The following is a 27572-nucleotide window of genomic DNA, read 5'->3' on the forward strand; positions in this document are numbered from 1 at the left end:
CCTTAAACAGGATCTCCGATGAATCTCGAACGGAGGACAAAATTTTCTCTTTCGAGCGAAAATAATGGAAACGGACAATAACATCCCTGGGCGGTTGGGCGGGCGACGGTTTTGCACGGAGTGCTCTATATGCCCTGTCACAGAGGCATTCTTCGTCCGTAAGGTCTGGTGCTATATGTGTGAAGAATTCTTTCAGAAAAGGCGGCAGCGATGGTCCGAGGACCGATTCTGGGATGCCGCGTATGCGTAGATTATTTCTACGCGAGCGATTTTCTTGGTCCTCTTGTCGCTCTTTGAGGATCTCCATTTCCTCGTGTAATCTAGAGAGCTCGCTATCAATGCGGTGTTGGGAGCGGCAGAGATCGTCCGTCTTCGTTTCCAGTGTGTCCGTTCTGTTACCGAGAGCTGTAAGGTCCGATTTAAATTCTGCTATAGCGTTCGATAGTTCCTGCTTGAATGCAGATTGTACCCCCTCCAGTAGGCTCGACATGACCGCTTGTATCTGGGGGTCGATACCTGCCTCCGAGGAGCACGGTGATGGGGGGGAGCCTGTGGACATGTTGGGGTTCTGCGGGCCCTTTGATTTTGAGCCAAAGAAGTTAGTCGGAACTTGTGTTGTTTTTTTGTTCTTGGACATAGTGGTGCGTATGTACAAAAAGGGGGAAGGATAACGGTGGGGGTGTAAAAGAAAAGGGGGTGAGAGATTATTGACGAGGGGACACAGTTCAGGGTCCGTATAGTGAGCGGACAGTCCGTTGAGGTCAGGTTGCTGTTTTTCAGCTTCGCTCCAATCTCCTGTGTGACTGGTGGAGTAAGTAGTGGATACTCCAGGGAGCTTGGAGGGTGGAGAAAGGTGGCACAGCAGATTCGTAGAAATTGATCGGTATTCAGGATTGTGACGTGTTCCTGACTTCCATTATTGTATATCAAACGGCTCACCGTAACGGCCTCCAGAGGCAGGGGTGTATCTAGGGGTCCGAGCACCCCTGGCAAAGTAAGGGGCTGGCGCCCCCCCTACACACTTTTGGAATAAGGTGTGAGTATTGGAAATGGGGCATGGTCTTGTGGGGGAAGGGCGTGGACACAATAGTACTTCCAATTCAAACTAGGCCACACAGTAGTGTCCCTTATTCCCATTACACCGCACAGTAGTGTCTCGTATTCACGTTACACTATCCCTCCCCCCTACCCCTAACCCACCTTTCCCATAGCCTGACCTTAACCCGCCCCCCAAAAAAATCCTCTTCATTGGTGCCTAACTCTAACCCACCCTTCCTAATCTCCCTCCCTGCAGCCTAACCCTAACCCTCCCACCCTCGCAGCCTAACCCTAACCCTCCCACGCGGCTTGACAGTGGAGATTTTGGCACCAACTCGATCCGGATTTTGGCATTCTGCATCGCTATCTATGTTGGGATGCTAGCATCAGCATTCCGAGCAGTTTCAGGATGCTGGCGTCAGCTTTCCAACCGCCGGGATGCCAAACGCCAGCATCTTGACTGCATCCAGAATTAAATGCTAATGAGCTGCTGTGAGATGAGCCTCAAACCATACACCATTAGTCGGATGGTAGAAGTGCTTCCTGTTAGAAAAAACATCAGGGTGCCATCACTTCCAAGATAAAATGAACAATTATACAATTAACTGATATACATTTCCTTGAACCTGTCCTTGAAATAGGTAAGATATGTATTTTCTTTATTACACACAACAAGTTAAAGTTTTCGCTTACTTATTACTTACTTACATCTAACATGCATGAAAATTGTGTAGTTTTCCAGATACTACAGTCAATTCTCCCAAACACTGACACTTTTTTATTATCTTCAACAACAACAAATAGATCTATAGCACTGTGCTATACTACAATTGCTGTGTACCTGGTGAGAGTCTATTACTGCCGGCCAGAGCCGTCTTAAGAGCAGTGTAGGCCCCTGGGCACAGCAATGCACTGGGGCCCCTACCCACCCATCAGCAGTAGGGGTGGGGGGTGCTGTCAGCGGCAGCTTTGATGTCCCGCGGGCAGTAGGGGGGTTCTGTCTTCCGCTCAGCATTTAGGACCTGGAGAAATTATCTCTGCTAATTACTCCTTTACTGCACAGATGAAGGGAGATGGGGGTGGAGGGAAAGCACTAAACTGTAGAAGGGGACATTGGGCTGAATGAAAGGGCCCCGGTACATGACTTTCAGGGTGGTAGGGGATGTTTAATACGCAGGGGAGGGGTGGATAGTGGAATGGGCTTAATATTCATCATTTTCTGGTGGGAGGGCAGCTTGCTTTACTGCAGATATCTCCAGTTCCTGGAAATAGATTTCTTAGCTTTAATGGGATAAAACAAACTAGAGAATCCCACCTTTCAGGAGATACTGGGGACTTGGGGATCAGAGTTCAGGAACCAGAGCAATCCAGCAACAAAATTATAAAATTGCATACCAGGCGTGTGGAGCTGGAGCAGGGATCAGCTGCTGGAAGGCTGATATCTCTGGTTCTGGGCATAGTAGAGACAAGCTGCCAGTGTCCACCAAAAGGGGAGAGTCCCAGCCTTTGGATTATACCCTCAGAAAAACTCTAAGTCAGACAGAACCCGAGATATCTGGCTGGGAAGAACAATTAACAGGCTCAGATGGGGGCCGCTGCTATGAAGTCGGATATCTCCGGTTCCCCAGTGCCGATTTTCAAAAATCTGGTACCCCTGGAAAGAGGGGACCCTCAGCTATCAGCCTAGGGCCCTTTTACTCCTGGGCCCTTGGGCAAGAGCCCACTGAGCCCATACGAAAAGATGGCCCTGCTGCCGGCACGGCGCCGGCGTCCGTCAGCACCGCACGGCACTAGTGATCAGACTAGTGTCCGGCAGCACCGCCCTTGTAATCAAGCTCACAATAAACTACAGTTCCCAGCAGCCCTTCCTGCCGGGAGCTCCCAGCAACGAGGGCTGCTTGGAGCTGTAGTTTATTTTGAGTCTGATTACAAGTGGGGTGCTGCAGGACACCAGCGCCGCTCCAGCAGTAACAGACTCACACCAGGAACAGTCTGACAGTACTGCTATTCTACCCTTTGGCCGCGGGTGGCACAGCCAGGCGGTGCCCCCTTCTTGCCTGGCGCCCCTGGCGAATGCCATCCTGGCCAATAGGTAGATACACCCCTGTCCAGAGGGGGGTGAATTTGTCATCTTCAGGTGTTCCAGCCGCGGAGTTGGGGGGTATTGTGCCAGAGTGTTATAGATAAAGTCCAGCTACTTAATTATGGCACTTGTAGTATTTTATTATTGTGCGTTAACTCATCTTAAGAGTGGGTTAGGGATATGTGGATCCGAATGTCATAACGCCGAGGCCGAGACTCCTCCAGGCGCCAACTCCGCAGTCGGGGTAGAACGTAGCTTAACTTTTCATCTTATGGCCCTGGCACGTACAGTGGATATTAAAGCACTTTCATGATTGTCGCCACTGCGGGCAATAATGTGGGGTGAATCTGTAAACCTGCAGTAGTGCGGAGTATGTGGTATAGTGCGGCTTATCTTCACCCTGGCGGGATGCCAGAAAGCAAAATGGCGGCACTGGGCTCCTGTCACAGGATTCTATGGAGCAGGGGTGCAGATCAGGGAAGGCAGCTGTGACAGCAGCAGGTACTCACCACAGTCCAGGTGGAGTGGGCCCTGGAGATAATTCAGCCTGTCTGGTGTGGAATAAAGCTCTTCGGGGCTGCCTGTAGGGGTGTACAGCTTCCTCCAGCCTGTGTCCCAGGGACCCAAAATGGCCGCCGCAGCACACACAGGACCTCTCCTCTCCTTCCTATTATCCCCTGTGGGATTAATTGTGGCTCAGAGGCTCTCTCCCGGCGTCAGGGGGTGTCCATCCCCGCTAAGGGGAGAAGATTTAGGAGAATCCGCGGTCACGGGGGGTCCGCTGCGGCCGCGCTCCGGTCCTGGAGCTCCCGGCCGGGGTATCCCCAAACTCCGGGTCCCGGCTGCGGGGCGCGTAGAAGGCCGCGTCGGCCGGAGGCAGCTGGAGGCCGCAGGCCCGGCCCGTCCGCCGCACAGCCCCGCCGGAGGGACCCACGGGGGGAGCGAGGTCACCGCAGGCAGGAACAGGTGATCCAGGAGGGGGGAGAGAAGAGTCACGGCTCCCGTGGACGGCTCCGGAGCCCGGCCCCGCAGGGCGCCAAAATCGAGGCCCCGGCTTCACGATAGGGGATAGGCCGCAGTCCGCAAAGGCAGCCAAGGCCGCCTCCCGACTCCGCAGCGCTTTTCCCCGGACCAGGTCCCTGATAGCAGAGGCTATGAGGTGAGTGCAGGGGGCACCAGGGCATTGATTGGGGGGTGAATCAGGGATTTTGGGCACTTAGGTGGCAGGAGCTCTTGGAAGGTGCAGCTTCTCCCACTGCTAGCTAGGCCACGCCCCCTACAAAATGCACTTTAATGATAATAATCCCAAAAATTCTGTAAAATAATGGACACACTTCCAGACAACTGTACCATAGAATACTTGCTAACTTTCCCTGAATGTCAGAGAGACTCCCAGAAATAGCAGACACCTCAGTGACTTCCTGAAAATCCTATCAATCGCCCTGATTGTACCTTATCCCCTTTAAGTAGTTGCTATATACTTGAAAAAAATAAATCAGAGATACTGTATAGACATTCAGATAGGTTCATCAGTGCCATTTCCCTGCATTGGTTATAAGGCACAGTGACCCCTTTGGCTGCATGCATTTTCAAATAAGGTTTCTCGTGGCCACTTAATATGGAACCACACAGTGTAGGACTGGCCCACAGGAGTACAGGGGAAACCATCGGCGGGCCCCACGGCCTGGGGCCCCGCCCTCTCCGCTAGGGATCAGGTTCCAGACTGAGCACTTGCTTATACACTATACATAGGTTACCTTATACTGCACAGGACTATGCTGTATTCACTACAGTACAATGCTGTTATTAATGTGGTACATCATCATGTATTCACTAGCAGTATTTACTATATATTTATCAAGGGGTCCAGACCATACATTAATGGTTTGCCAAGTCTCTAAACATTCATGCCCCAGTCCAACACTGGAACCACACATGAGTAGAAGACAAGTGAGTAGAAAACAAGCCACAAAAAAGTATCACTATGTTTTTGTCTTACTGAACAACAACTGCAGCAATGCTAAGAGTACTACACGTCCACTTTAGTGCCGCGCTCATAGATGTTACTTCATAATCTAGTAGGAAAGTATGAACTGTACACTTCACTTGTGCTAGCACTCCGTAGACTACGGAGGGAATTCAGTTAACCATGGCAATTTATCCAGTGCTGGATTAAGGGGGGGGGGGTTACATGGGGTACGTTAGCTCTGGCCCCCTATCTTAGGGGCCCCCTGTGCCTACTGTCCTGCACCGCAGCTCTTCCGTGATGTGAAGGCAGGGCATTAGTATGCACTGCAGACTCGGCAGTGCACCCGCTGCTGCATCGTGGTGAGCGTGGTAGAGGAGTGCTGGGAGTACAGAAGGGTGCAAGTGTATGTATGTGTATATATATATATATATATATATATATATATATATATATATATATATATATAATATACTTTATTTTAGTCCATAGGGGCCCCCTTGTATTAAGTGCCCAACCCCCCCACCCCCACGGGAGCCTTAATTTGGCTCTGAATTTGCTGCATGGTAATTTACTCCCCTGAGGGCTATCCAATTAGCCCTGAAGTCAGCCCGGCTGCAGCTATTAATGGGGATTTATTTTATAGACCTCAGTAGGCTCTGAAAAATTCCCCATTAAAATAGCCCTTTTTCGCGATTGCACCAACAAAAACACATAGGTCAGTGAACTTATCACAGATTCTACAGATGTAGCAGCACTCATCTGAGCTGAGGCTATTCACACATGTGATTCATTTGTCGCAGTGCACGCATACACATATGGGGTCATACATATATTCGCACCTGCGACCCATTCAAATTGCATTGTGTGATCGCGGACCCGTATGCATTATGGGTTAGCTGAGCAATGCTACATCTGTTTGTGTTTTCGCCAGAAAATAGGATTTTAATTACCTACCGGTAAATCCTTTTCTCGTAGTCCGTAGAGGATACTGGGGTCAATTTAGTACCATGGTGTATAGATGTGTCCACTAGGAGCCATGGACACTTTAAGAATTTGATAGTGTGGGCTGGCTCCTCCCTCTATGCCCCCCCTACCAGACTCAGTCTAGGAAACTGTGCCCTAGGAGACGGACATACTTTGAGAGAAGGATAGATAAGGATAGTGGTGAGATTCCGAACCAGCACACACAAACCAGAGGAAAGCCAAGCTAACCAAACTTGAAACAGGAACAGCAACGGCTGAACCAACATTACTTAACCAAGTAACAGTGCAGGAAGAATGAAGCACCGGGCGGGAGCCCAGTATCCTCTACGGACTACGAAAAAAGGATTTACCAGTAGGTACTTAAAATCCTATTTGCTCTTACGTCCTAGAGGATACTGGGGTCCATTTAGTACCATGGGGATGTACCAAAGCTCCCAAACCAGGTGGAAGAGTGCTGAGGTTCCCGCGGAAGTGACTGACCAAACTGAAGGTCCTCAGAGGCCAAAGTATCGAACTTGTAGAACTTAGCTAACGTGTTCGAACCTGACCAAGTAGCTGCTCGGCAGAGCTGTAAAGAACCCACCGACCTAGTAGAGTGGGCATGTACAGATTTTGGACACAGCAAACCTGTCATGGAATAAGCATGCTGAATAGTAAGCCTGATCCAGCATGCAAAGGACTGCTTTGAAGCAGGACACCCAATTTTCTTGGGATCATAAAGAACAAACAGCGAGTCAGATTTTCTGTGACGAGCTGTTCGCTTTACATACACCTTCAAAGCCCTCACAACATCCAAAGACTTTGAAGTAGCAGAGGTGTCGGTGACAACCAGAACCACAATAGTTTGGTTGATATGGAATGCCGACACCACTTTAGGAAGAAATTGCTGACGAGTTCTGAGATCAGCTCTGTCGTCATGGAAAAATAAATAGGGACTTTTGTGAGACAAATCCCCCAGCTCCGACACAAGTCTTTTTGCTGAAGCCAAGGCCAACAGTGTGACGACCTTCCATGTAATATATTTTACGTCCACCTCCTGTAACGGTTTAAACCAGTCCGATTGGAGGAACTGCTGCACCACATTGAGATCCCAAGGTGCCGTGAGAGGCACGAAGGGAGGTTGGATGTGCAGAACACCTTTCAAGAACGTCTGGACCTCAGGGAGAGAAGCCAATTGTTTCTGAAAGAAAATGGACAAGGCTGAAATCTGGACTTTTATGGAGCCCAGACGCAGGCCCACATCCATGCCTGCCTGCAGAAAAACCAGAAAACGTCCCAGGTGAAATTCCACAGCAGAATAATTTCTGCTCTCACACCAAGAGACGTATTTCTTCCAAATACGATGGTAATGCTTAGACGTTACCCCCTTCCTGGCCTGGATCATAGTTGGGATAACTCTGTAAGGGATCCCTCTCCTGGCTAAAATCAGCCGTATAACTCCTTTGCCATCAAATTTAGCTGCGGTAACTCCTGAAAGACGATCGGGCCCTGTTGCAGAAGATCCTCGCGAAGAGATAGAGGCCACAGATCTTCGAGGAGCATCTCCAGAAGGTCCGCGTACCAGGCCCTTCTTGGCCAGTCCGGCGCAATGAATATTACTTGAACCCTTTCCCTTTTTATTCTCTTTAGAATTCTTGGGATCAGAGGAAGTGGAAGAAACATGTACACCATCTGATAGACCCATGGAGTCGTCAAGGCGTCCACCGCCACTGCCTGTGGGTCTCTCGACCTGGAACAATACCGCTTGAGCTTCTTGTTGAAACGAGAGGCCATCATGTTAATCTGTGGATTTTCCCTGTCGTGTCTGCTGAGGAAGTTTGCTTCCCAGTTGTCTACTCCCAGAATGAAGACCGATGACAACGCCACAGCATTTATTTCTGCCCAGAGGAGAATTCTTGACACCTCTGACATTGCTGCCCTGATGGTTTATGTACGTCACTACTGTCACATTGTCCGGCTGGACCTGAATGACCCGATCTTGAAGAAGATGTGAGGCCTGCAGAAGGGCATTGTATATATGGCCCTGAGTTCCAGAATGTTGATTGGAAGGATGACTTCCTGAAACTGCACCCCCCTGAGTGACTGCTCCCCAACCTCTGAGGCTTGCATCTGTGGTTAACAGAATCCAGTTCTGAATTCCGAACCTCCAACCCTCGATGAGGTGTGAAGTCTGTAGCCACCACAGAAGGGAGATCCTGGCTTTTGGCGACAGACGGATCCTCTGGTGCATATGAAGATGCGATCCGGACCATTTTGTCCAACAGATCGAGCTGGAAGGGTCGTGCGTGAAACCTTCCGTATTGAAGAGCCTCGTAAGAGGCCACCATTTTCCCCAGAAGACGAATGCACAGATGCACCAAACCCAGGTTGGCTTCAGGACATCCCGAACCATCGACTGAATTACCAATACCTTCTCCAGCGGAAGGAACACTTTCTGCGGTTCCGTGTCTAGTATCATTCCCAGGAATGGGAACCTCCTTGTTGGCTCTAGGTGAGACTTTGGAAGGTTCAGAATCCACCCGTGATCCTGAAGGAGTTTGGTTGAGAGACCAATGCTGTCCAGCAACCTTTTCCCTGGATGTTGCTTTTATCAGGAGATCATCCAGGTACGGAATTATGTTCATTCCCTGTTTGCGGAGTAGAAACATCATCTCTGCCATCACTTTGGTGAACACCCTCGGTGCTGTGGAGAGACCAAATGGCAGGGCCTGGAACTGATAGTGGCAGTCCTGCAATGCAAACTGTAGATAAGCCTGATGATTTGGCCAGATCTGAATGTGAAGGTATGCATCCTTGATATCTAGGGACACTAGGAATTCCCCCTCCTCCAGACCTGAGATTACCGCTCTCAGAGACTCCATCTTGAATTTTAACACTCGTAAGTACAGGTTCAAAGACTTGAGGTTCAAAATCAGTCTTACTGAACCGTCCGGTTTCGGCACTACAAAATGGTTGGAGTAGTACCCCTTGATGAGCAGATGAGGCGGAACTGGAACAATGACCTGAGTCTGTACCAGTTTTTGAATGGCATGCTGTACAGTAATACTTGCCTCTTGTGAAACTGGCAAGACTGATTTGAAGAATCTGTGAGGTGGGAGCTTTTGGAACTCCAGTCTGTAGCCTGGGAAATAAGATCTAAGACCCAGGGATCCTGGCACAAACATGACCAGATCTGGTTGAAGAATTGTAGGTGGGCTCCCACCTGACAGCCTTCCAGGCATTGCGGTCCACCATCATGCTGAAGTCTTTGAGGAAGCAGAGACTGAGCTCTGTTCCTGAGCACCTGCAGTTGCTGGTTTGCGTGGTTTACCTCTTGCACCACTGGAGGACGTAGAAGCACCTCTGAATTTCCCCTTGAACTTGGCTGTCCGAAAGGACTGTAACTTAAAAGCTGAATAATTCTTCTTGGTAGGGGGGGGGGGGGGGGGCTGCGGAAGGAAGATACGTAGACATACCCGCAGTAACTGTGGAGAGCCATTTGTCTAGTTCAGCTCCAAACATGGCCTCTCCTGTGAATGGTAGGCCTTCCAAGCCTTTCCTGGAGTCCACGTCAGCAGTCCACTGGCGTAGCCACAAGCCCCTGCATGCCGACACTGCCATAGCAGTGGTGCATGCATTTAGCAAGCCTATCTCTTTTATGGCTTCCACCATAAAGTTTGCAGAGTCCTGTATATGCTGCATGAGTAAAACAAAATAAAGGCAGAAAACTCTTCAGGAGCTTCCTTCAGCATGACCGGCTCCTCCGGGCACATTTTCTAAACTGAGTCTGGTAGGAGGGGCATAGAGGGAGGAGTCAGCCCACACTATCAAATTCTTAAAGTTCCCATGGCTCCTAGTGGACTCGTCTATACCCTATGGTACTAAATGGACCCCAGTATCCTCTAGGACGTAAGAGAAAATTGCTAATTTTATGGTTGTAAAAAAAAAGCCCCTAATTGAATTGCTCTTAAAAAAAATTGCATTAAAAAAAATCGAGAAAAAGTCCACTTTTATGCAGCCGAAAAATGATCATGCCTAATTGAATTCCCTTCTATAATGGAGATCTATAGTTGTACTACAGTGCTTAAATGCATAGTACACTATGCGACAAGGAGGCATTGAGAACACGTTTCTAGCACTCGAAAATCAATGACAAAGTGTCTATGGATTTAACAAGCATTGTTTATGTGCCTGTGTGTATGTGCCCTGGGATATAGATTCACACCTATCCTGTTCTGTTTTATACATCTAAATGACTTCTCCCTGACAGATCATATACTGTAGGTTGTGCTGATTGTTTTAAACTGGTAAATTAGTATAAATAAAAGTTTTGAATCTTATAAGTGTGCAGATTCCGTATTCCCATTTTTGACATCTGGTAGAGAGGAACAACATTCCATGACAAATTTGCACAAGTCACTTACTGTCATGAAAGTATTTAACATTGCATGGATCATTTCACCCCAGTGATGGCCTAACTCAGAGATGCCTGTTAAAGTATTACTCCCTGTTGTATATTTGTGATCTGTCATTGGCAGTTATGTGTAACATGCATACGGCCGCAACCTGAGCCGGGGGTGTGTACATTGTGTGTGTGTGTGTGTGTGTGTGTGTGTGTGTGTGTATGTATATATGTATGTATGTATGTATGTATGTATGTGTGTTATCTGTTTTTGTATGTATGTGTGTGTGTATATATTTATGTGCATTTGTATATGTGTGTGTGTGTGTGTACATGTGTTTGTGAGTGTGCGTGTTTGTGTGTGTTGGAGGTAGTTGATTTCAGCTATTGAGATGCTTCAAGGACAGAATGAATAATTTAAAGCAGAGTAAGATGTGGAAAGCATAAAATCAAAGCAGAGGCATCGTAGGGGTCACATGATGAGTTAACTAGAGAGGTAACAATATACATTAACACTGAGGAGCTGAGTAAGGTTATTAATAGGTATTCACATACTGTATTGATCATTGTGATCTGGATTAATAATATGTGACAGAAAAGTCTCATTATGAATACAAATTTAAATATAATACTATGTAACAATGCTTATTTGCTTATAGATAAATAGATAGATAGATAGATAGATGATAGAAGAAACATGATATTAGATACTGACATTAGTCACATTGATGCTGCCCTCTATAGCCATACACTTCATATTCACACATTTCTTCTAAGTTGCTGCCTCTATAAAATACAATAACCCCAAATCTTACTGTATACTGCATTGAGATCTGTGGCTAGGACTTGACCCTTTCACTGCTGATATTGTGGGGAGCAATCTGCTGATTTCTGTAATTTTTGTGTTTGTGAGTAAAATAAATGGTTAATGTCGTCACAAGTCTTTTCATTAAATATAGTTATTGATTGTCAGTGGATGATTCAGAACCCATGTAGCATAGGGATTTATCAAGCGGTTTACAAGGGATTAAAAAGGGAGAACAAAGGCAACTGACGGCCATATGGCTGAGACTCTGGCTCATATAACAGCTGGATAATAAAATAGATGGGACTGACACCTGTATAGTCCCTATAGGGACCAGCCGTACCTGGGAGGGGGAAATATTTAATATGTCTGTTTGATAGAGGAATACAGTAGTATGTGTAGGAGCCACTGTAGTAGAAAGCGGCAGACATAGATAGTACAGAAGGGCTGTGGAGGAGGCGGAAACCTGGCTCTATTTTTGGATTTATACTCTGCTCTATAAATGTGCCTGATGGTGGAAAATGCTGTTTCTCCCTCGCAAAAAAAATTGTCTTTTCCAAGAAATAATTGTATTTGCTGTAGATAAGTTGTTTCCTGTATCTAATTCTAAATCCCTTGAAACAAACCAATTTGACACACATTAACAATGAACTGCAATGTGTATCAAAGCAAGCTTAGACAATATGTGGCATACGAACTGGTGTATCACTACAGATTCCAGCATGCCTATAGCCTCTGGTTTAAAAGTGCATGCACCATGATGTGAGACAATTGCTTGGAAATGAATAAATGGCCCAGAAAACGCAATTCATTTAAATGTATGGAGTATGCTGCAATTTAATAACTATTTATACAAAAGCAGGTGGGGCTAACACTATCATATAAGCATTAGAGATGTGCACCGGAAATTTTTCGGGTTTTGTGTTTTGGTCTTGGATTCGGTTTCGCGGCCGTGTTTTGGATTCGGACGTGTTTTGGCAAAACCTCCCTGAAATTTTTTTGTCGGATTCGGGTGTGTTTTGGATTCGGGTGTTTTTTTTTCAAAAAACCCTCAAAAACAGCTTAAATCATAGAATTTGGGGGTCATTTTGATCCTATAGTATTATTAACCTCAATAACCACAATTTCCACTCATTTCCAGTCTATTCTGAACACCTCACACCTCACAATACCATTTTTAGTCCTAAAATTTGCACCGAGGTTGCTGGATGACTAAGCAAAGCGTCCCAAGAGGGCGGCAAAAAAACACCTGGCCCATCTAGGAGTGGCACTGCAGTGTCAGACAGGATGGCACTTAAAGAAATATTCCCCAAACAGCACATGATGCAAAGAAAAGAGAAAAAGAGGTGCACTGTGGTCGCTGGATGGCTAAGCTAAGCGACACAAACACTCAATATCACAGGAATTATTCGTTCTAATCAATGGTATTATTGGTCCAAATCACTGGAAGAAAATGACAAAATCACTGGAATTATTTGTTCTAATCAATGGTATTCTTGGTCCAAATCACTGGAAGAAAACGACAAAATCACTGGAATTATTCGTAAACATTTGTAGAAAGTTGCTGCTCTCTGATTACAGACATGCTCAGATATTCCTGCGAATCCACAATCCCTTCCCAGAGGAAAAAGAAATTGAGAAACCATTGTTTGAGAACGTTTGTTCTCTTTCCCTTACAAAGGAACAAACCCCTTTCCAAGAAGACTGACGTTTTTGGGATTATGGAGACATAATGTTTTTGAATATAAATCCTAAAGCAGGTGGTGTATTAGAGCAAACGAGTGCAAGAGACCGGCCATGTAGTTTCTGAAATATTATGACAAAATGTTACTGTATTTCATAAGCACTCATTCCTAACTCTGCTAAGTACTGTTTGGTATACTGTATCTGGCTTCCATGAGGTAGTTGTCCATTATTTCAGCTTCCATTGACCTTTTTGAAAGCGGTAGAAGTAATCGATTCTTTTTTTTTTTTTTATCCTATTTTTAATTTTCTCCTGCATATCCCAGTAAAATGTTGCAATGTTAAGTATTGACTTGTGCCTTCTGGGGGTCCACTTCTTCACCAAACCTAGCCAAATCTCATCCTAACCCTCTGTTCCACGTTCTCTATGTACCCCATCTGTGTCACCCATGTCTGTCTACCCCTCCCCTTTAGATTGTAAGCTCTCACGAGTAGGGCCCTCTTCCCTCATGTGCTTATCCTTGGTCTTACTTTAATAATCTTCAACTGTACCACATCCAGCAGTCTTCTGCCACCTGATACTTATTCCAGTGTCATCTGCTGATGTAACTATGTGTATTTACCCTGTACTTGTCCTATACTGTCATCAACTGTAAGTTGCTGTTTTTCTGTTTGATTATTTATGTACTCTGTAATTGGGCGCTGCAGAACCCTTGTGGCACCATATAAATAAAGGATAATAATAATAATAATAATATAGGGTGTATAATCCCCAGGTGTATCTCACACATCACACAGTACAGTATATAGGGTGTATAATCCCCAGGTGTATCTCGCACATCGCTCAGTACAGATTACAAGATGTATAATCACCAGGTGTATAACACAAGTCGCACAGTACAGTATACATACTGGTCACAACATTGCAGCAGATATTGAGCACTGATCAGGAAACTAGAAGTGACACAGAGCTGCAAGATAGAGCAACGGCCTACTGTACTGTACTATATATGTATACTGCTGGTCACCAAAATACTGCACTGCCCTACTATGTACTGCTCACAAAAATGATGCACAGATATGGAATGGATACTTGCAGTGACACAGAGCTGCAAGATACAGCAATGGCCTACTGTACACAACTATATACTGTTGGGTCACCAAAATGCTGCACTGTAATACTATATATACTGCTCACAAAAATGCTGCATATATATGGAATGGATACTTGCAGTGACATAGAGCTGCAAGATACAGCAATGGCCTACTGTACACAACTATATACTGTTGGGTCACCAAAATGCTGCACTGTAATACTTATATATACTGCTCACAAAAATGCTGCACAGATATGGAATGGATACTTGCAGTGACACAGAGCTGCAAGATACAGCAATGGCCTACTGTACACAACTATATACTGTTGGGTCACCAAAATGCTGCGCTGTAATACTATATATACTGCTCACAAAAATGCTGCACAGATATGGAATGGATACTTGCAGTGACACAGAGCTGCAAGATACAGCAATGGCCCACTGTACACAACTACATACTGTTGGGCAGAGGCGTAACAAGGGTAGGGTGAGTGGGGCACGGGCCCTGGGCGCCTTGGCAGGCCCAGGAGAGGGGGGCGCCGCCGGCGGCCAGGGCATCATGCCCCACTCACCCCCATCACGCCGAAATGTGAGGGGAGGAGAGCGCAGCGTCTCTCCCTCCCCTCACCGCCGCCAGAGCACTAACAGCGCTGCCAGCAGCGCTGCGTGTGTCCGGTCTCCGGCGTTAGCCAATCAGAGCTTGCGGACCAGCTCCTGATTGGCTGCCGGTCCGGGAGCTCTGATTGGCTGGCGAACCGGCGCCACATAGCCGCCGGAGACCGGGAGCGGTGAGGGGAAGGAGAGGCGCTGCGCTGCACTCTCCTCCCCTCACAGACACAACAGCAGGTGAGTGACCGGGGGGGCCGCACAGTGGGGCATGTATCTGGCACAGTGGGGCACAGTGGGGCATGTATCTGGCACAGTGGGACATGTATCTGGCACAGTGGGGCACAGTGGGGCATGTATCTGGCACAGTGGGGCAATGTATCTGGCACAGAGGGGCAATGTATCTGGCACAGTGGGGCAATGTATCTGGCACAGTGGGACAATGTATCTGGCACTGTGGGGCAATGTATCTGGCACTGTGGGCAATGTATCTGGCACAGTGGGGCATGTATCTGGCACCGTGGGGCAATGTATCTGGCACAGTGGGGCACAGTGGGGCATGTATCTGGCACTGTGGGGCATGTATCTGGCACAGTGGGGCAATGTATCTGGCACAGTGGGACAATGTATCTGGCACTGTGGGTCAATGTAACTGGCACTGTGGGGCATGTATCTGGCACTGTGGGGCATGTATCTGGCACTGTGGGGCAATGTATCTGGCACAGTGGGGCAATGTATCTGGCACAGTGGGGCAATGTAACTGGCACTGTGGGGCATGTATCTGGCATTGTGGGGCATGTATCTGGCACTGTGGGGAATGTATCTGGCACTGTGGGGCAATGTATCTGGCAATGTAACTGGCACTGTGGGGCAATGTATCTGGCAATGTAACTGGCACTGTGAGGCAATGTATCTGGCACTGTGGTGCATGTATCTGGCACTGTGGGGCATTGTATCTGGCACTGTGGGGTAATGTAACTGGCACTGTGGGCCATTTTCAGTGGGCCATTTTCACCCCTTCTGGTGCGTGGCCACAGCCCTTCTGGTGTGTAGCCACGCCCATTTTTATACCGCGCGCCCCTTCGGCGCGCGCACATGCTTCTTTTGCTGGCTTTTTTTTTTGGGGGGGGTCCCCATTTTCCATCTTTCCCTGGGCTCCAAAAACCCTAGTTACGCCTCTGCTGTTGGGTCACCAAAATGCTGCACTGTAATACTATATATACTGCTCACAAAAATGATGCACAGATATGGAATGGATACTTGCAGTGACACAGAGCTGCAAGATACAGCAATGGCCTACTGTACACAACTATATACTGTTGGGTCACCAAAATGCTGCACTATAATACTATATATACTGCTCACAAAAATGCTGCACAGATATGGAATGGATACTTGCAGTGACACAGAGCTGTACTGTACTACTATAAGTATAATTATATACTGGTGGTCCCCAGTCCCCACAATAAAGCAAACTGAGCACAGATATTTGCAGCACACTGAGCACAGATATGGAGCGTTTTCAGGCAGAGAACGTAGATATTTTCAGCACACTGAGCACAGATATTTGCAGCACACTGAGCACAGATATGGAGCGTTTTCAGGCAGAGAACCTAGATATTTTCAGCACACTGAGCACAGATATTTGCAGCACACTGAGCACAGATATTTGCAGCACACTGAGCACAGATTACGGAGCTTTCAGGGAGAGAACGCAGCCACGTCCTTTCCATTCAATCTCCAATGCACGAGTGAAAATGGTGGTGACACGCGGCTCTTTATATAGAATACGAATCTTGCGAGAATCCGAGAGCGGGATGATGACGTTCGGGCACGTTCGGGTTAACCGAGCAAGGCGGGAAGATCCGAGGATGCCTCGGAACCGTGTAAAATGGATGACGTTCAGGGGGGTTCGGATCTCGGAGAACCGAACCCGCTCATCTCTAATAAGCATGATTCTGATTTGCAAGGAAAACAAAAAGAAAGCAACTGGGTAAAACCATATTGCACTGCAGGTGGGGCAGATGTAACATGAGCAGAGAGATTTAGATTTGAGTGGGGTGTGTTGTGTCTAAATTGGTGTGTAAAAATAAAGCTGTCTAACTTTTGCGGGCTACATGCAATAGCACACACTACTTACCCTGCCCAGAAACAAAGGTGGTCATTCCGAGTTGATCGCTCGTTATTTTTTTTCACAACGGAGCGATTAGTCGCTAATGCGCATGCGCAATGTCCACAGTGTGACTGCGCCAAAGTAAATTTGCTATTAAGTTAGGTATTTTACTCACGGCATTACGGGGTTTTTTCTTCGTTCTGGTGATCGTAGTGTGATTGACAGGAAGTGGGTGTTTCTGGGCGGAAACTGGCCGTTTTATGGGTGTGTGCGAAAAAACGCTGCCGCTTCTGGGAAAAACGCGGGAGTGTCTGAAGAAACGGGGGAGTGCCTGGGCGAACGCTGGGTGTGTTTGTGACGTCAAACCAGGAACGAAACTGACTGAACTGATCGCAGTGGCAGAGTAAGTCTCGAGCTACTCAGAAACTGCTAAGAACTGTCTATTCGCAAATCTGCTAATCTTTCGTTCGCAAATCTACTATGCTAAGATACACTCCCAGTAGGCGGCGGCTTAGCTTGTGCAAAGCTGCTAAAAGCAGCTTGAGAGCGAACAACTTGGAATGAGGGCCAATATACATGTATTTGTTCCTCTTGCAGAGACACTGGGGCAGATGTATTAACAGTGGCGGTTCTTGCCACGGGCAAGCAGGACTTTTGCCCGGGGCGCCGCCTTCCGGAGGGCCCTGGCGCCATCCGGAGGGCGCCGCACCGTGGCAAGATCCGCCACTGCTGCCCGCTGTGTCCCCCGTCCGCCTCCGCTGCCCGCTGCCGTCCCCGTCCTCGGCGCCTCCTGTGAAGGGAACTAGACGCTATGCGTCTAGTTTCCCTTCGTGGAGAGTAACTGCTGAGCGGTGCGCGATGACGTCATCGCGCACCGCACAGCAAAGGTCCTCTCCACGAAGGGAACTAGACGCATAGCGTCTAGTTTCTCTTCGTGGAGAGGACCTTTTGCTGTGCAGTGCGCGATGACGTCATCGCGCACCGCTCAGCATTCAAGCGGCGCTTTCAATGTACAGGGGGCGTGACTCACCACGCCCCCTGTATTAGGCCACGCCCCTTTCCTGCCCGGGGCGCTCTGCGCCCTTGAACCGGCCCTGTGTATTAACCTGGAGAAGGCATGAGGAAGTGAGAAACCAGTGAAAAATGCAAGGTGATAAACTCACCGGCCAATCAACTCTTAACTGTTAATTTACATATTGAAGCTGATTGGCTGGTGCGTTTATCACCTTGCATTTATCACTGGTTTATCACTTCCTTATGCCTTCTCCAGGTTAATACATCTGCCCCAAAGGGCCTTATTCAGGTTTGTTAGCAAACCAAAAAAGCACACTAATGGGCAAAACCATGGCCCTCATTCCGAGTTGTTCGCTCGGTATTTTTCATCGCATCGCAGTGAAAATCCGCTTAGTACGCATGCGCAATGTTCGCACTGCGACTGCGCCAAGTAACTTTACTATGCTGAAAGTATTTTTACTCACGGCTTTTTCTTCGCTCCGGCGATCGTAATGTGATTGACAGGAAATGGGTGTTACTGGGCGGAAACACGGCGTTTCAGGGGCGTGTGGCTGAAAACGCTACCGTTTCCGGAAAAAACGCAGGAGTGGCCGGGGAAACGGTGGGAGTGCCTGGGCGAACGCTGGGTGTGTTTGTGACGTCAACCAGGAACGACAAGCACTGAAATGATCGCACAGGCAGAGTAAGTCTGGAGCTACTCTGAAACTGCTAAGTAGTTAGTAATCGCAATATTGCGAATACATCGGTCGCAATTTTAAGAAGCTAAGATTCACTCCCAGTAGGCGGCGGCTTAGCGTGTGTAACTCTGCTAAAATCGCCTTGCGACCGATCAACTCGGAATGAGGGCCCATGTGCACTGCAGGTGGAGCAGATGTAACATGTGCAGAGAGATCTAGATTTGGATGGGACGTGTTCAAACTGAAATCTAAATTGCGGTGTAAAAATAAAGCAGCCAGGATTTACCATGCACAGAAACAATATAACCCATCCAACTCTAACTTTCTGCACATGTTACATCTGCTCCTCCTACTGTGCAACATGGTTTTTCCCATTAGTGTGCTTTTTGGTTTGCTAACAAACCTGATTAACCCCTAAAGTTAATTGTTTTTTTTGTTTTTTTTTCACATCTGAATCAGGCACTATGTGATCAAAGTATAATACAAACAGTCTAACTTTTAATAAAAATAATACTATTTATAACAAAGTTGCACTATTTATATATCTCTGCATTTACTTTTGTGCCTTTCATGTTCTTGTCTTTAGGTTTGTTGCAAATGTATTTTTATTTTATTCGAAAGCTTGCATTGGTTATACAGGCCTGAATTACTGGTATCCGGTCTCTAGTCCGACCACACTTAGGTCGACATGCATTTGGTCGACCACTATTGGTCGAAATGCATTACGTCGACCTGGTTTCTAGGTCAACATGGTTACTATGTGGACCTAACAAAAGGTTGACATGAGTTTTTCACAAATTTTAAATTTTTTGAACTTTTTCATACTTTACGATCCATGTGGACTACAATTGGGAATGGTAACCTGTGCGGAGTGCAGCGGTAGCCCGAAGCATGGCGAGCAAAGCGAGCCATGTGAGGGGACACGGTGCACTAAATGGGGTTCCCGGTCACTCTACGAAGAAAACGACACCCACATTTTTTTTAAATTCTCATGTCGACCTTGCTCAGGTCGACCTATTTTAGATGTCGACTTAGCTACTGTCAGCCAATAGTGGTCGACCTAGACACTGTCAACTTAAGTGTGGTCGACCTTATGAACCACACCCAAATTACTTTATTTATCTTGCTACAACACTTTTTCTGTACAGCTCCGTATTCCTCCTCACCATAGCATTAAACTATCATCCCATCTCAGAATTGTACCTGTGTGCTGTTAATGGGGGTCATTCCGACCCGTTCGCACCCAGCGGTTTGTTGCTGCAGTGCGAACGAATCCGGAATTCGCACGCGCATCATTGCCCGGCGACAGGGGTCGCCGGGTTACAACGCAGATTATGGAGAAAGCGGTCGCAGCAGCGGCCGCAAGAAGATTGACAGAAAGAAGGCGTTCCTGGGCGTCACCAGACCGTTGGCGGCCGTTTTCAGGAGTGGTGGAGAAAACTCAGGCGTGGTCAGAAGAACGGAGGGCAGATGTCTGATGTCAAAGCCAGGACCTGCATCGCTGGAGCCGTCGCACAGGGTAAGTAGGTCTAGGGCTAGTCTTCTTTTACACAAAACTTTTTATAGCTTAGCAGGGCTGCACAAGCGTTCGCAGCCCTTCTAAGCTAAAATACACTCCCCCATAGGTGTGGACTAGTTGATCGCACCAGCAGCAACTCAGAATGACCACCTATGCTATGAGTAGACATTTCTGATCAGAACCCATATTCAGCATTTCAATTCAGTAGGAAGTGGTAAGACCACAAAGGGTCTCATGACTAAGGGGCCTCTTTATCAATTTAGATTTACAAAATTACAAAATAGGTGTTTTCGGGGACGGGACCACACATGTGCAGTAGTGCGCCCGGCTCCCTAAGAAGAGAAAGTCAGTGAGCATCTCTTGGACTGTAGCTCTGGAAGGCAGCAGCCAAAAGGGAAACCTCTTCAATGTGCGGTTCCCACCATGTATCGGCCCACTGCATACCGATGTAATGGCACCACATGAGCTGGATTCTAACTGATAACAACACAAGTGTATATTGTATCAATATAATTATTTCTATGTTCTGCCAGGTATATACATATATTATGTTATATGCTTTATAAGTTTTAGATGATAATTTAGAATGAACTAAATTTTGTTTTGAGTAACACACGTTTTCTGCTCCTGTTTAGGTTTATTAGAAAGCAGCACAAAACTAAAGCCGCACGAAGCACAAAGCTACAGGAAAAAAGCATTATGGGTATCCTGGATTTCTATTGTTGTCACATTGGTGCTGGCGGTAGCAGCCTTCAGTGAGTATATCTGTTGCTATAGTCGCCTACTACCTTATATTACATTGCTTACGTTGCCAGTATTTAAAAGTATTATGTAGTACTGTCTCAGTGCACAGGGACGTAGGTATACCAATAATAGGAAAATACTATGCTTTGTATGCCACAGAGTGGGAAAAGTCTCCTCTGGCTCCTGCAAAGCTCTCCCGGCCCCTCATACAATGTCTGGACCAGGTGAATTGTACCTCCCCTCCCTCTCGCCCCCCCCCTCCCCCTGTTGGCGTCCTTTTTCATTAACCATGGTGCACTATAATCTCCATCATGTCATGTTTGCTAAATGTAATAAATATACTTATATACAATCCGTATGTTTTGGGATTTTAAATACAAAAAATGTAAATTAATGTTAACTTTTATATATTAAACATAAGAATGGATTATAACAATAACAGCTACCAGGTAGAGAATTAGGAATTTTATTGTGCAGTTGTCATTATTGAAAAACAGGGATAGTACTTGGAATAAGATATTTTTAGAGACAAAAAAATCCTAGGCCCAACTATAGAATTTAGGGACAGTTGTCATGTAGAAGCATTGTCAACATTATCCATAAACTACAGCACATTCAGGGGATGCAATGCTCAAAATTAAAACTTCTACTACAGTACTACCCAGGTTATTGTATAGAGGTGAGATTAAAAAAACCCCAAAGGTTTTCCTATTGTAATAACCACACGTATAATTGAATCTACACCTTAGTATTTAGACATGACTAATTATTGTTTTCCTATATCTAGAGGCACATTGTTATATGTGTGTCTATTGATAGATAGTCATAGTTCAGCTGCTGTGACACAGGTCCTAACAGTGCCAGAAGCAAGGTGTAAAGGACACAATATAGACGTACCCTTTTTGTCTATGCCTTAAACTGGCACCATGTGCTGCGACCACAATTCTTGGCCCAAGAGAGACGATCACTGTCCATTTTGGTCCCAGTGCAAGGACAATTATACTTTGAACCCATTTAAACAGTACGAAAACTGTTTATTGTATAGAGGTGAGATACAATAAACCCAGGTTATTGTATAGAGGTGAGATTAAAAAAACCCCAAAGGTTTTCCTATTGTAATAACCACACGTATAATTGAATCTACACCTTAGTATTTAGACATGACTAATTATTGTTTTCCTATATCTAGAGGCACATTGTTATATGTGTGTCTATTGATAGATAGTCATAGTTCAGCTGCTGTGACACAGGTCCTAACAGTGCCAGAAGCAAGGTGTAAAGGACACAATATAGACGTACCCTTTTTGTCTATGCCTTAAACTGGCACCATGTGCTGCGACCACAATTCTTGGCCCAAGAGAGACGATCACTGTCCATTTTGGTCCCAGTGCAAGGACAATTATACTTTGAACCCATTTAAACAGTACGAAAACATTTAACTATATTTCTTTAGTGATGTTACGTGAGCTTGGGGAAGATGCTAACATCCCAAAAGCAACATAGGGAGCTAAGCTGGAGGTGCAAGACTGTGCGAGAATATCCGTATTATTAAAGCGGCCGTCATTTACAAGGTTCCGGTATGAATGGTCGACCATGTTATGGTCGACAGTCATTAGGTCGACCACTATTGGTCGACATTGACATGGTCGACATGGACACATGGTCGACACATGAAAATGGTCGACACATGAACGGTCGACACATGAAAAGGTCGACGTGGGTTGTTTAACTTTTTTTGGTGTAGTTTTTTGCGTAAAGTGACTGGGAACCCCAATTAGTGCACCGCGTCCCCTCGCATGGTGCCTTTGCTCCGCTACTTTTCATGTGTCGACCTTTCATGTGTCGACCATTTTCATGTGTCGACCATGTGTCCATGTTGACCATGTCATTGTCGACCAATAGTGGTCGGCCTAATGACTGTCGACCATAACATGGTCGACCATGTGAACGGATACCCATTTACAATACATAACCAGGTTGGTTTAGTTATGAGGGGCTTCACGTCCAATGGAGCCTCTCCCCTGTTCGAAATTACAGGCAGTATGATATGTAGAGTAGATGATTGTTCTGCCATGGATAATTATTTAAATTACCCTCCTTTACCTCATTTTTACATCATACCTCCCCTCCCAACCATGTTTTGATATTAAGGTTAATTAAATTTCCATTCTTTTTTCATATTGGTTCTTTGCACTTTGTATATACGTTCTAATACTTACAGTACTGTGCAAAAGTTTTAGGCAGGTACGGAAAAAATGCTGCAATGTAAGAATGCTTTAAAAAATAGAAGTGTTAATAGTTTATTTTTATCAATGAACAAAATGCAAAGTGAATAGATGAAAGAGAAAGCTAAATCAAATCAATATTTGCAGTGGCCACCCTTGGTCTTCAAAGCGGCATCCATTTTTCTAGGTACACTTGCACAATGCACACAGTTTTTGAAGGAACTCGACAGGGAAGCATTCTTACGTTGCAGCATTTTTTCCACACCTGCCTAAAACTTTTGCACAACACTGTATGTTGAAATATTTTATGCTTCACCTATACATCACTAATTCTTTATTTTAACTGTATGTACTGTCAACATTGATTGCTCATAATTGTGTCTAATTGTACGATTATACACATTTACGAAAGGAGGTTTACCTTCATTACTTGCATTATCACTCATACTGAAAATCTGTATATGTAGTTTATATTTATGATTCCATATTTTATTCCATTGCATTGCACATGACATTTTGTAATACAATAAAGAGATATTAAAAAAAAAAAAAAATCGGACAAACATTTACTTATTAAGGGAAATAATTCTAAAATTTTTGGTCCAATTTATGTGTTTTGTAGTGACAAGTAAATGTACTAAGTAGGTATTCACTTAGCGCCGACAATTTTGGAGCTATTGAATTCACCCCCCTGCTTATTCAATTGCGGATCATTTTCGCATGTTTTTAAGGCATTTTTGCCAGTGTCTTTTCACTTCTTCTTTTTTTTTACTGAAAAGGCATCGATGAAAAATGCCTCAAAATCATCGAAAACCGTCCGCAGTTTTGCCGGCGCAGGTGGGAAAACACGTAGATTTGCCGATCCACATGTTTTTTGCTCCTGCTGAATTTTTCGCCTACGTAAAAAGAAACGGCTGTTATTGAATGTGGCAAATCACAATTCGCTCTAAAAAATAGCGAAAAGTGCTTTTTTTCACCCAGGTGAAAAAACGGCCCTAATTGAATACCCCCTTAAGACTACTTAAAAAAACAATCTTTCCTTATGTTTTGTAAATATGATTACTAATTTTGGTAAAGGCAAAAAACAGTAACTGTTTAATAACAATTGTTAGTGTCCCCAGCCTCACTCAACACAACAGGCGAGATAATAGGCTTGTGAGCAATCTGCAGCGTACAACCATAGGGGAATTGTGTCAGCTCCCAAGAGGGATTATTGCCCAAGTACTCTGCAAAACCTAGCATACATTACAGGAAGCAATCTATACCAAGAGAATGGTCCAGCCACTGTGCTGTACAAAAATGCATTACCATATTGAATTAAATCAGGATAGATGCACAGAGAAACAGTCAGTATGGCATGCAGGGCTTAGCTGACGTACTGAAGTGTGAATAGAGGATTTTCTCTTTTTGGTGTTTAAGTCCGAAATTTTTATTTCATGGCTGTAGAGCGTTGCTCCATTAAAATATGGAAATATATAGTTCTAAAGTTATTCCTTTTATATGTGCTTTTTTTTTCTAAAAATTCAAAAGAAAAACAGAAAAGGGAAACTTGAAACTGTAAATTGACAAGTCAGTTTTGGTAAATCAATTATTTCAATGATCCTTGTTGAATAAAATTGTGGTGTCTGGACTGCGCGCAGTCTCCGTCAGTTTGCTCAGAGCTGACGGGCACTAGGACCCAGAATCTGCATGGAGGTGTGACCTCCAACCTGATCAGCTACTGCGCATGTGCAGACTGCAGCCATCTTCTTTACTGTGTAGAGCGTCACAGTACTGTGCAGAAGCACAGTACTTAACTCGCTTAGGTGATACCAAATACCGATGAGTGACCACTAATAGCCTGTGTGTTACTGTGGTTTAACCCCTGCACTACTGCAGTTAACCTGTTAATTGAACAGTCGATATATAGTGAGTGGGTCAGTGGTTGTATACACCTGATATGTATGTGAACAATGTCAGTCATAGAAATATATCGCATTGGCCCTGCAGCACAGTCAATGCATGTCTGGCTGTGTGTATGGGCTATATCTGCATGCACAGACTGACGTCACAGCTTGGTGGGCAAATTCAAATGCTGTGATGTCAGGATCGACATATGGAGTGGTTGATGGGCAAGTGTATATGCTTGCCTATACCGGCCGCTCGGTCAGCATGATAGCTGGTCGGCAGAAAGATCTACCAGAGGTGTACCCAGCCTTTCTGTGTGGCCTAATGCTGGCCACACAGTAGTGCGAGTTGTCTCATGATACCCACGGCAGCTCCCTGGCATACAATATCGTAAGGTACGATCCGCAATTCACCGCTGCCAGGATCGTCTAGTCATATGCGCAGCAAATGTGATCAGAGGATGCAACATGGCCGCGCATTGCATCGTAATTGTGCCTAAAACATGCACGATTTGCATGCTATGCATCGATCGAGGCATCAAAATCCTGCCATCAGATGTGATATCGTCCTAGCGTATGGCCAACTTAACAGTCACTTTCACATGTGCTGTGCTACTATTGTGAATACCCCAACAGGCTGTATCAATAGGATGAATTGTATTTTGTGTTTTCATATTCCACCTAGTTTTCATTGCAGTGTTTCATTACTGTAGTAATCACATGGCTTTGCTCAGGGTCTGTCAATTTGGCCCTCAGACATACAGTAGTTTCCAACAAATTATAAATTCGTATTAGTGCCGAGGAGCGCTCTTATTAAATGGATATTCCAGTATTTATGTATATAAACTGAGGATGCTCTGTTAGTTCCTTATAAACACGTACACCCAAATGTTAAAAACATTTTTTATTAAAATGTAAAATAACATATTCAGAAATACATTTTTATAATCGTTTCTGACAAAAAATGTCAACTGCTTTAAGAAACTTGTATGTTTGTTCAGTTTTTGTAAATACAAAGATAATAAAATAAAATATTAAGGGTGAAACAAAATATTTTATTTATATATTTTATTTTATTATCTTTGTATTTACAAAAACTGAACACAAGTTTTTAAAGCAGTTGACATTTTTTGTCAGAAACGATTATAAAAATGTATTTTTGAATATGTTATTTTACATTTTAATAAAAAATGTTTTTAACATTTGGGTGTACGTGTTTATTTATAAGGTACTAACAGAGCATCCTCAGTTCATATACATAAATATTGGAATATCCATTTAATAAGAGAGCTCCTCAGAGATATTTTTTCTTTATATTTACCTCTATAGGCCCATATCGGCAAAGGGCCATTTCTCTTGGGGTAGCTGCCTAAAATAGCTGTATTTAACAGAAAATTGATTCCAGGGTAACTGTAATTAGACTTTACCATATTGAATAATAATAGTGCATTAAGGAACCTTTATTAACACGGGTGGGGGGGAGGGGGGGGGGGGGGGTGTGTGTGTGTGTGTGTGTGTGTGTGTGTGTGTGTGTGTGTGTGTGTGTGTGTGTGTGTGTGTGTGTGGTTTTCAACCACAGGGCGCAGTTAGATGAGAACCATTGGTATACTGATTTAGTAACATTGCACTTTAAGTGATACAAATCAACCAATAAAACACTTGCTTTCATATGTAACACACACTAACTAGAGAGTAAAAAGCTAGTTGAATATTGGTTGCTGTTTTTAACTGTAAATATTGTACTTAGATGCAGGGCCAGATAACACTGGGACGGATGGAGCTACAGCTCCAGGCCTTCTCATAAAAATAGGCCCATAATTATGTCAGCATGATGATGACCCACCATCAGCTGGACACATTGTCAGCTATAAATAATAAGTATTAAAATTGTATTTGTATTTTCCTCACAAACTGATGCAATTATATACATTTACATATTTATGCAGACATTGGGGCTGATAGTAGTGAAGTGGTGTACTGTACATGCCACATGGCAATGGCCACACCAACACAGCAGTCTACTGATCACAGCTCCTCTGCTTCTCATAATAGGCCCTTGGACATTTTCAGCTCCAGGCCCATGTGGCCCTTAATCTGGCCCTGCTTAGATGCAATGTTTTTAAATAATTCATAGTGCCTTCCTTTTTGAAACCACAGTAATTTATGGAACTAGCATTGTTTGACTGTTGTAGTTTTATTGACAAAAAACAGAGAGCAACTGTGTTTGTTGTAAAATCAAAATATAATGTACTAATATATATAGGCATACTTGCCTACCTGACCCTCTCCAAGAGGGAGAAAATGCTCTGTTCCTGGACTTTCCTGGTAATGTATGATTGCCATCACCTGTGGTGAAACTCCTTTCTTATCAATTAACTAGCTCACCACAGGTGATGGCAATCATACATTACCAGGAAAGTCCAGGAACAGAGCATTTCTCCCTCATGGAGAGGGTCAGGTAGGCAAGTATGTATATAGGGCCTTATTCAGGTTAGATCGCAAAAGTTGCTAATCGCAGTCCAGCAGATTATCGAACGACTACACATGCACAGCATTCACATTGCATTCACATAACGATTATTTATGCAAACGCATTGTGCTTCAACGCAATCGCATTTTGTTTGACAGGAAGCCCGTGTTTAGGGGGGGAAACATGGCGTTTTGTGGGTGTGTTTGAAAAAACGCAGGCATGGCAAGGCGTTTTTTTTACGGATGGGTCTCTGACGTCAGCAATGACCACTTCCAGCC

The 27572-nt window shown here is 45.1% G+C and overlaps 1 protein-coding gene and 1 long non-coding RNA gene across 2 annotated transcripts in view; one reads left to right on the plus strand and one right to left on the minus strand.

Annotated features, from left to right (window-relative positions):
- Positions 1-27572, minus strand: part of LOC134944875 (uncharacterized) — a 93838-nt gene that overhangs the window by 42586 nt on the left and 23680 nt on the right. The gene's annotated exons all lie outside the window — the stretch shown is intronic.
- The window catches only part of TMEM163 (transmembrane protein 163), a 527822-nt gene that overhangs the window by 16734 nt on the left and 483516 nt on the right, over positions 1-27572 (plus strand). The window contains exon 2 of the mRNA XM_063933790.1: positions 20605-20724. Within this exon, the coding sequence (XP_063789860.1) occupies positions 20605-20724 (120 nt within the window). The remainder of the gene's footprint in view (positions 1-20604; positions 20725-27572) is intronic.

Source organism: Pseudophryne corroboree, chromosome 7 (assembly GCF_028390025.1).
Source record: "Pseudophryne corroboree isolate aPseCor3 chromosome 7, aPseCor3.hap2, whole genome shotgun sequence".
Classification (NCBI taxonomy): Eukaryota; Metazoa; Chordata; class Amphibia; order Anura; family Myobatrachidae; genus Pseudophryne; species Pseudophryne corroboree.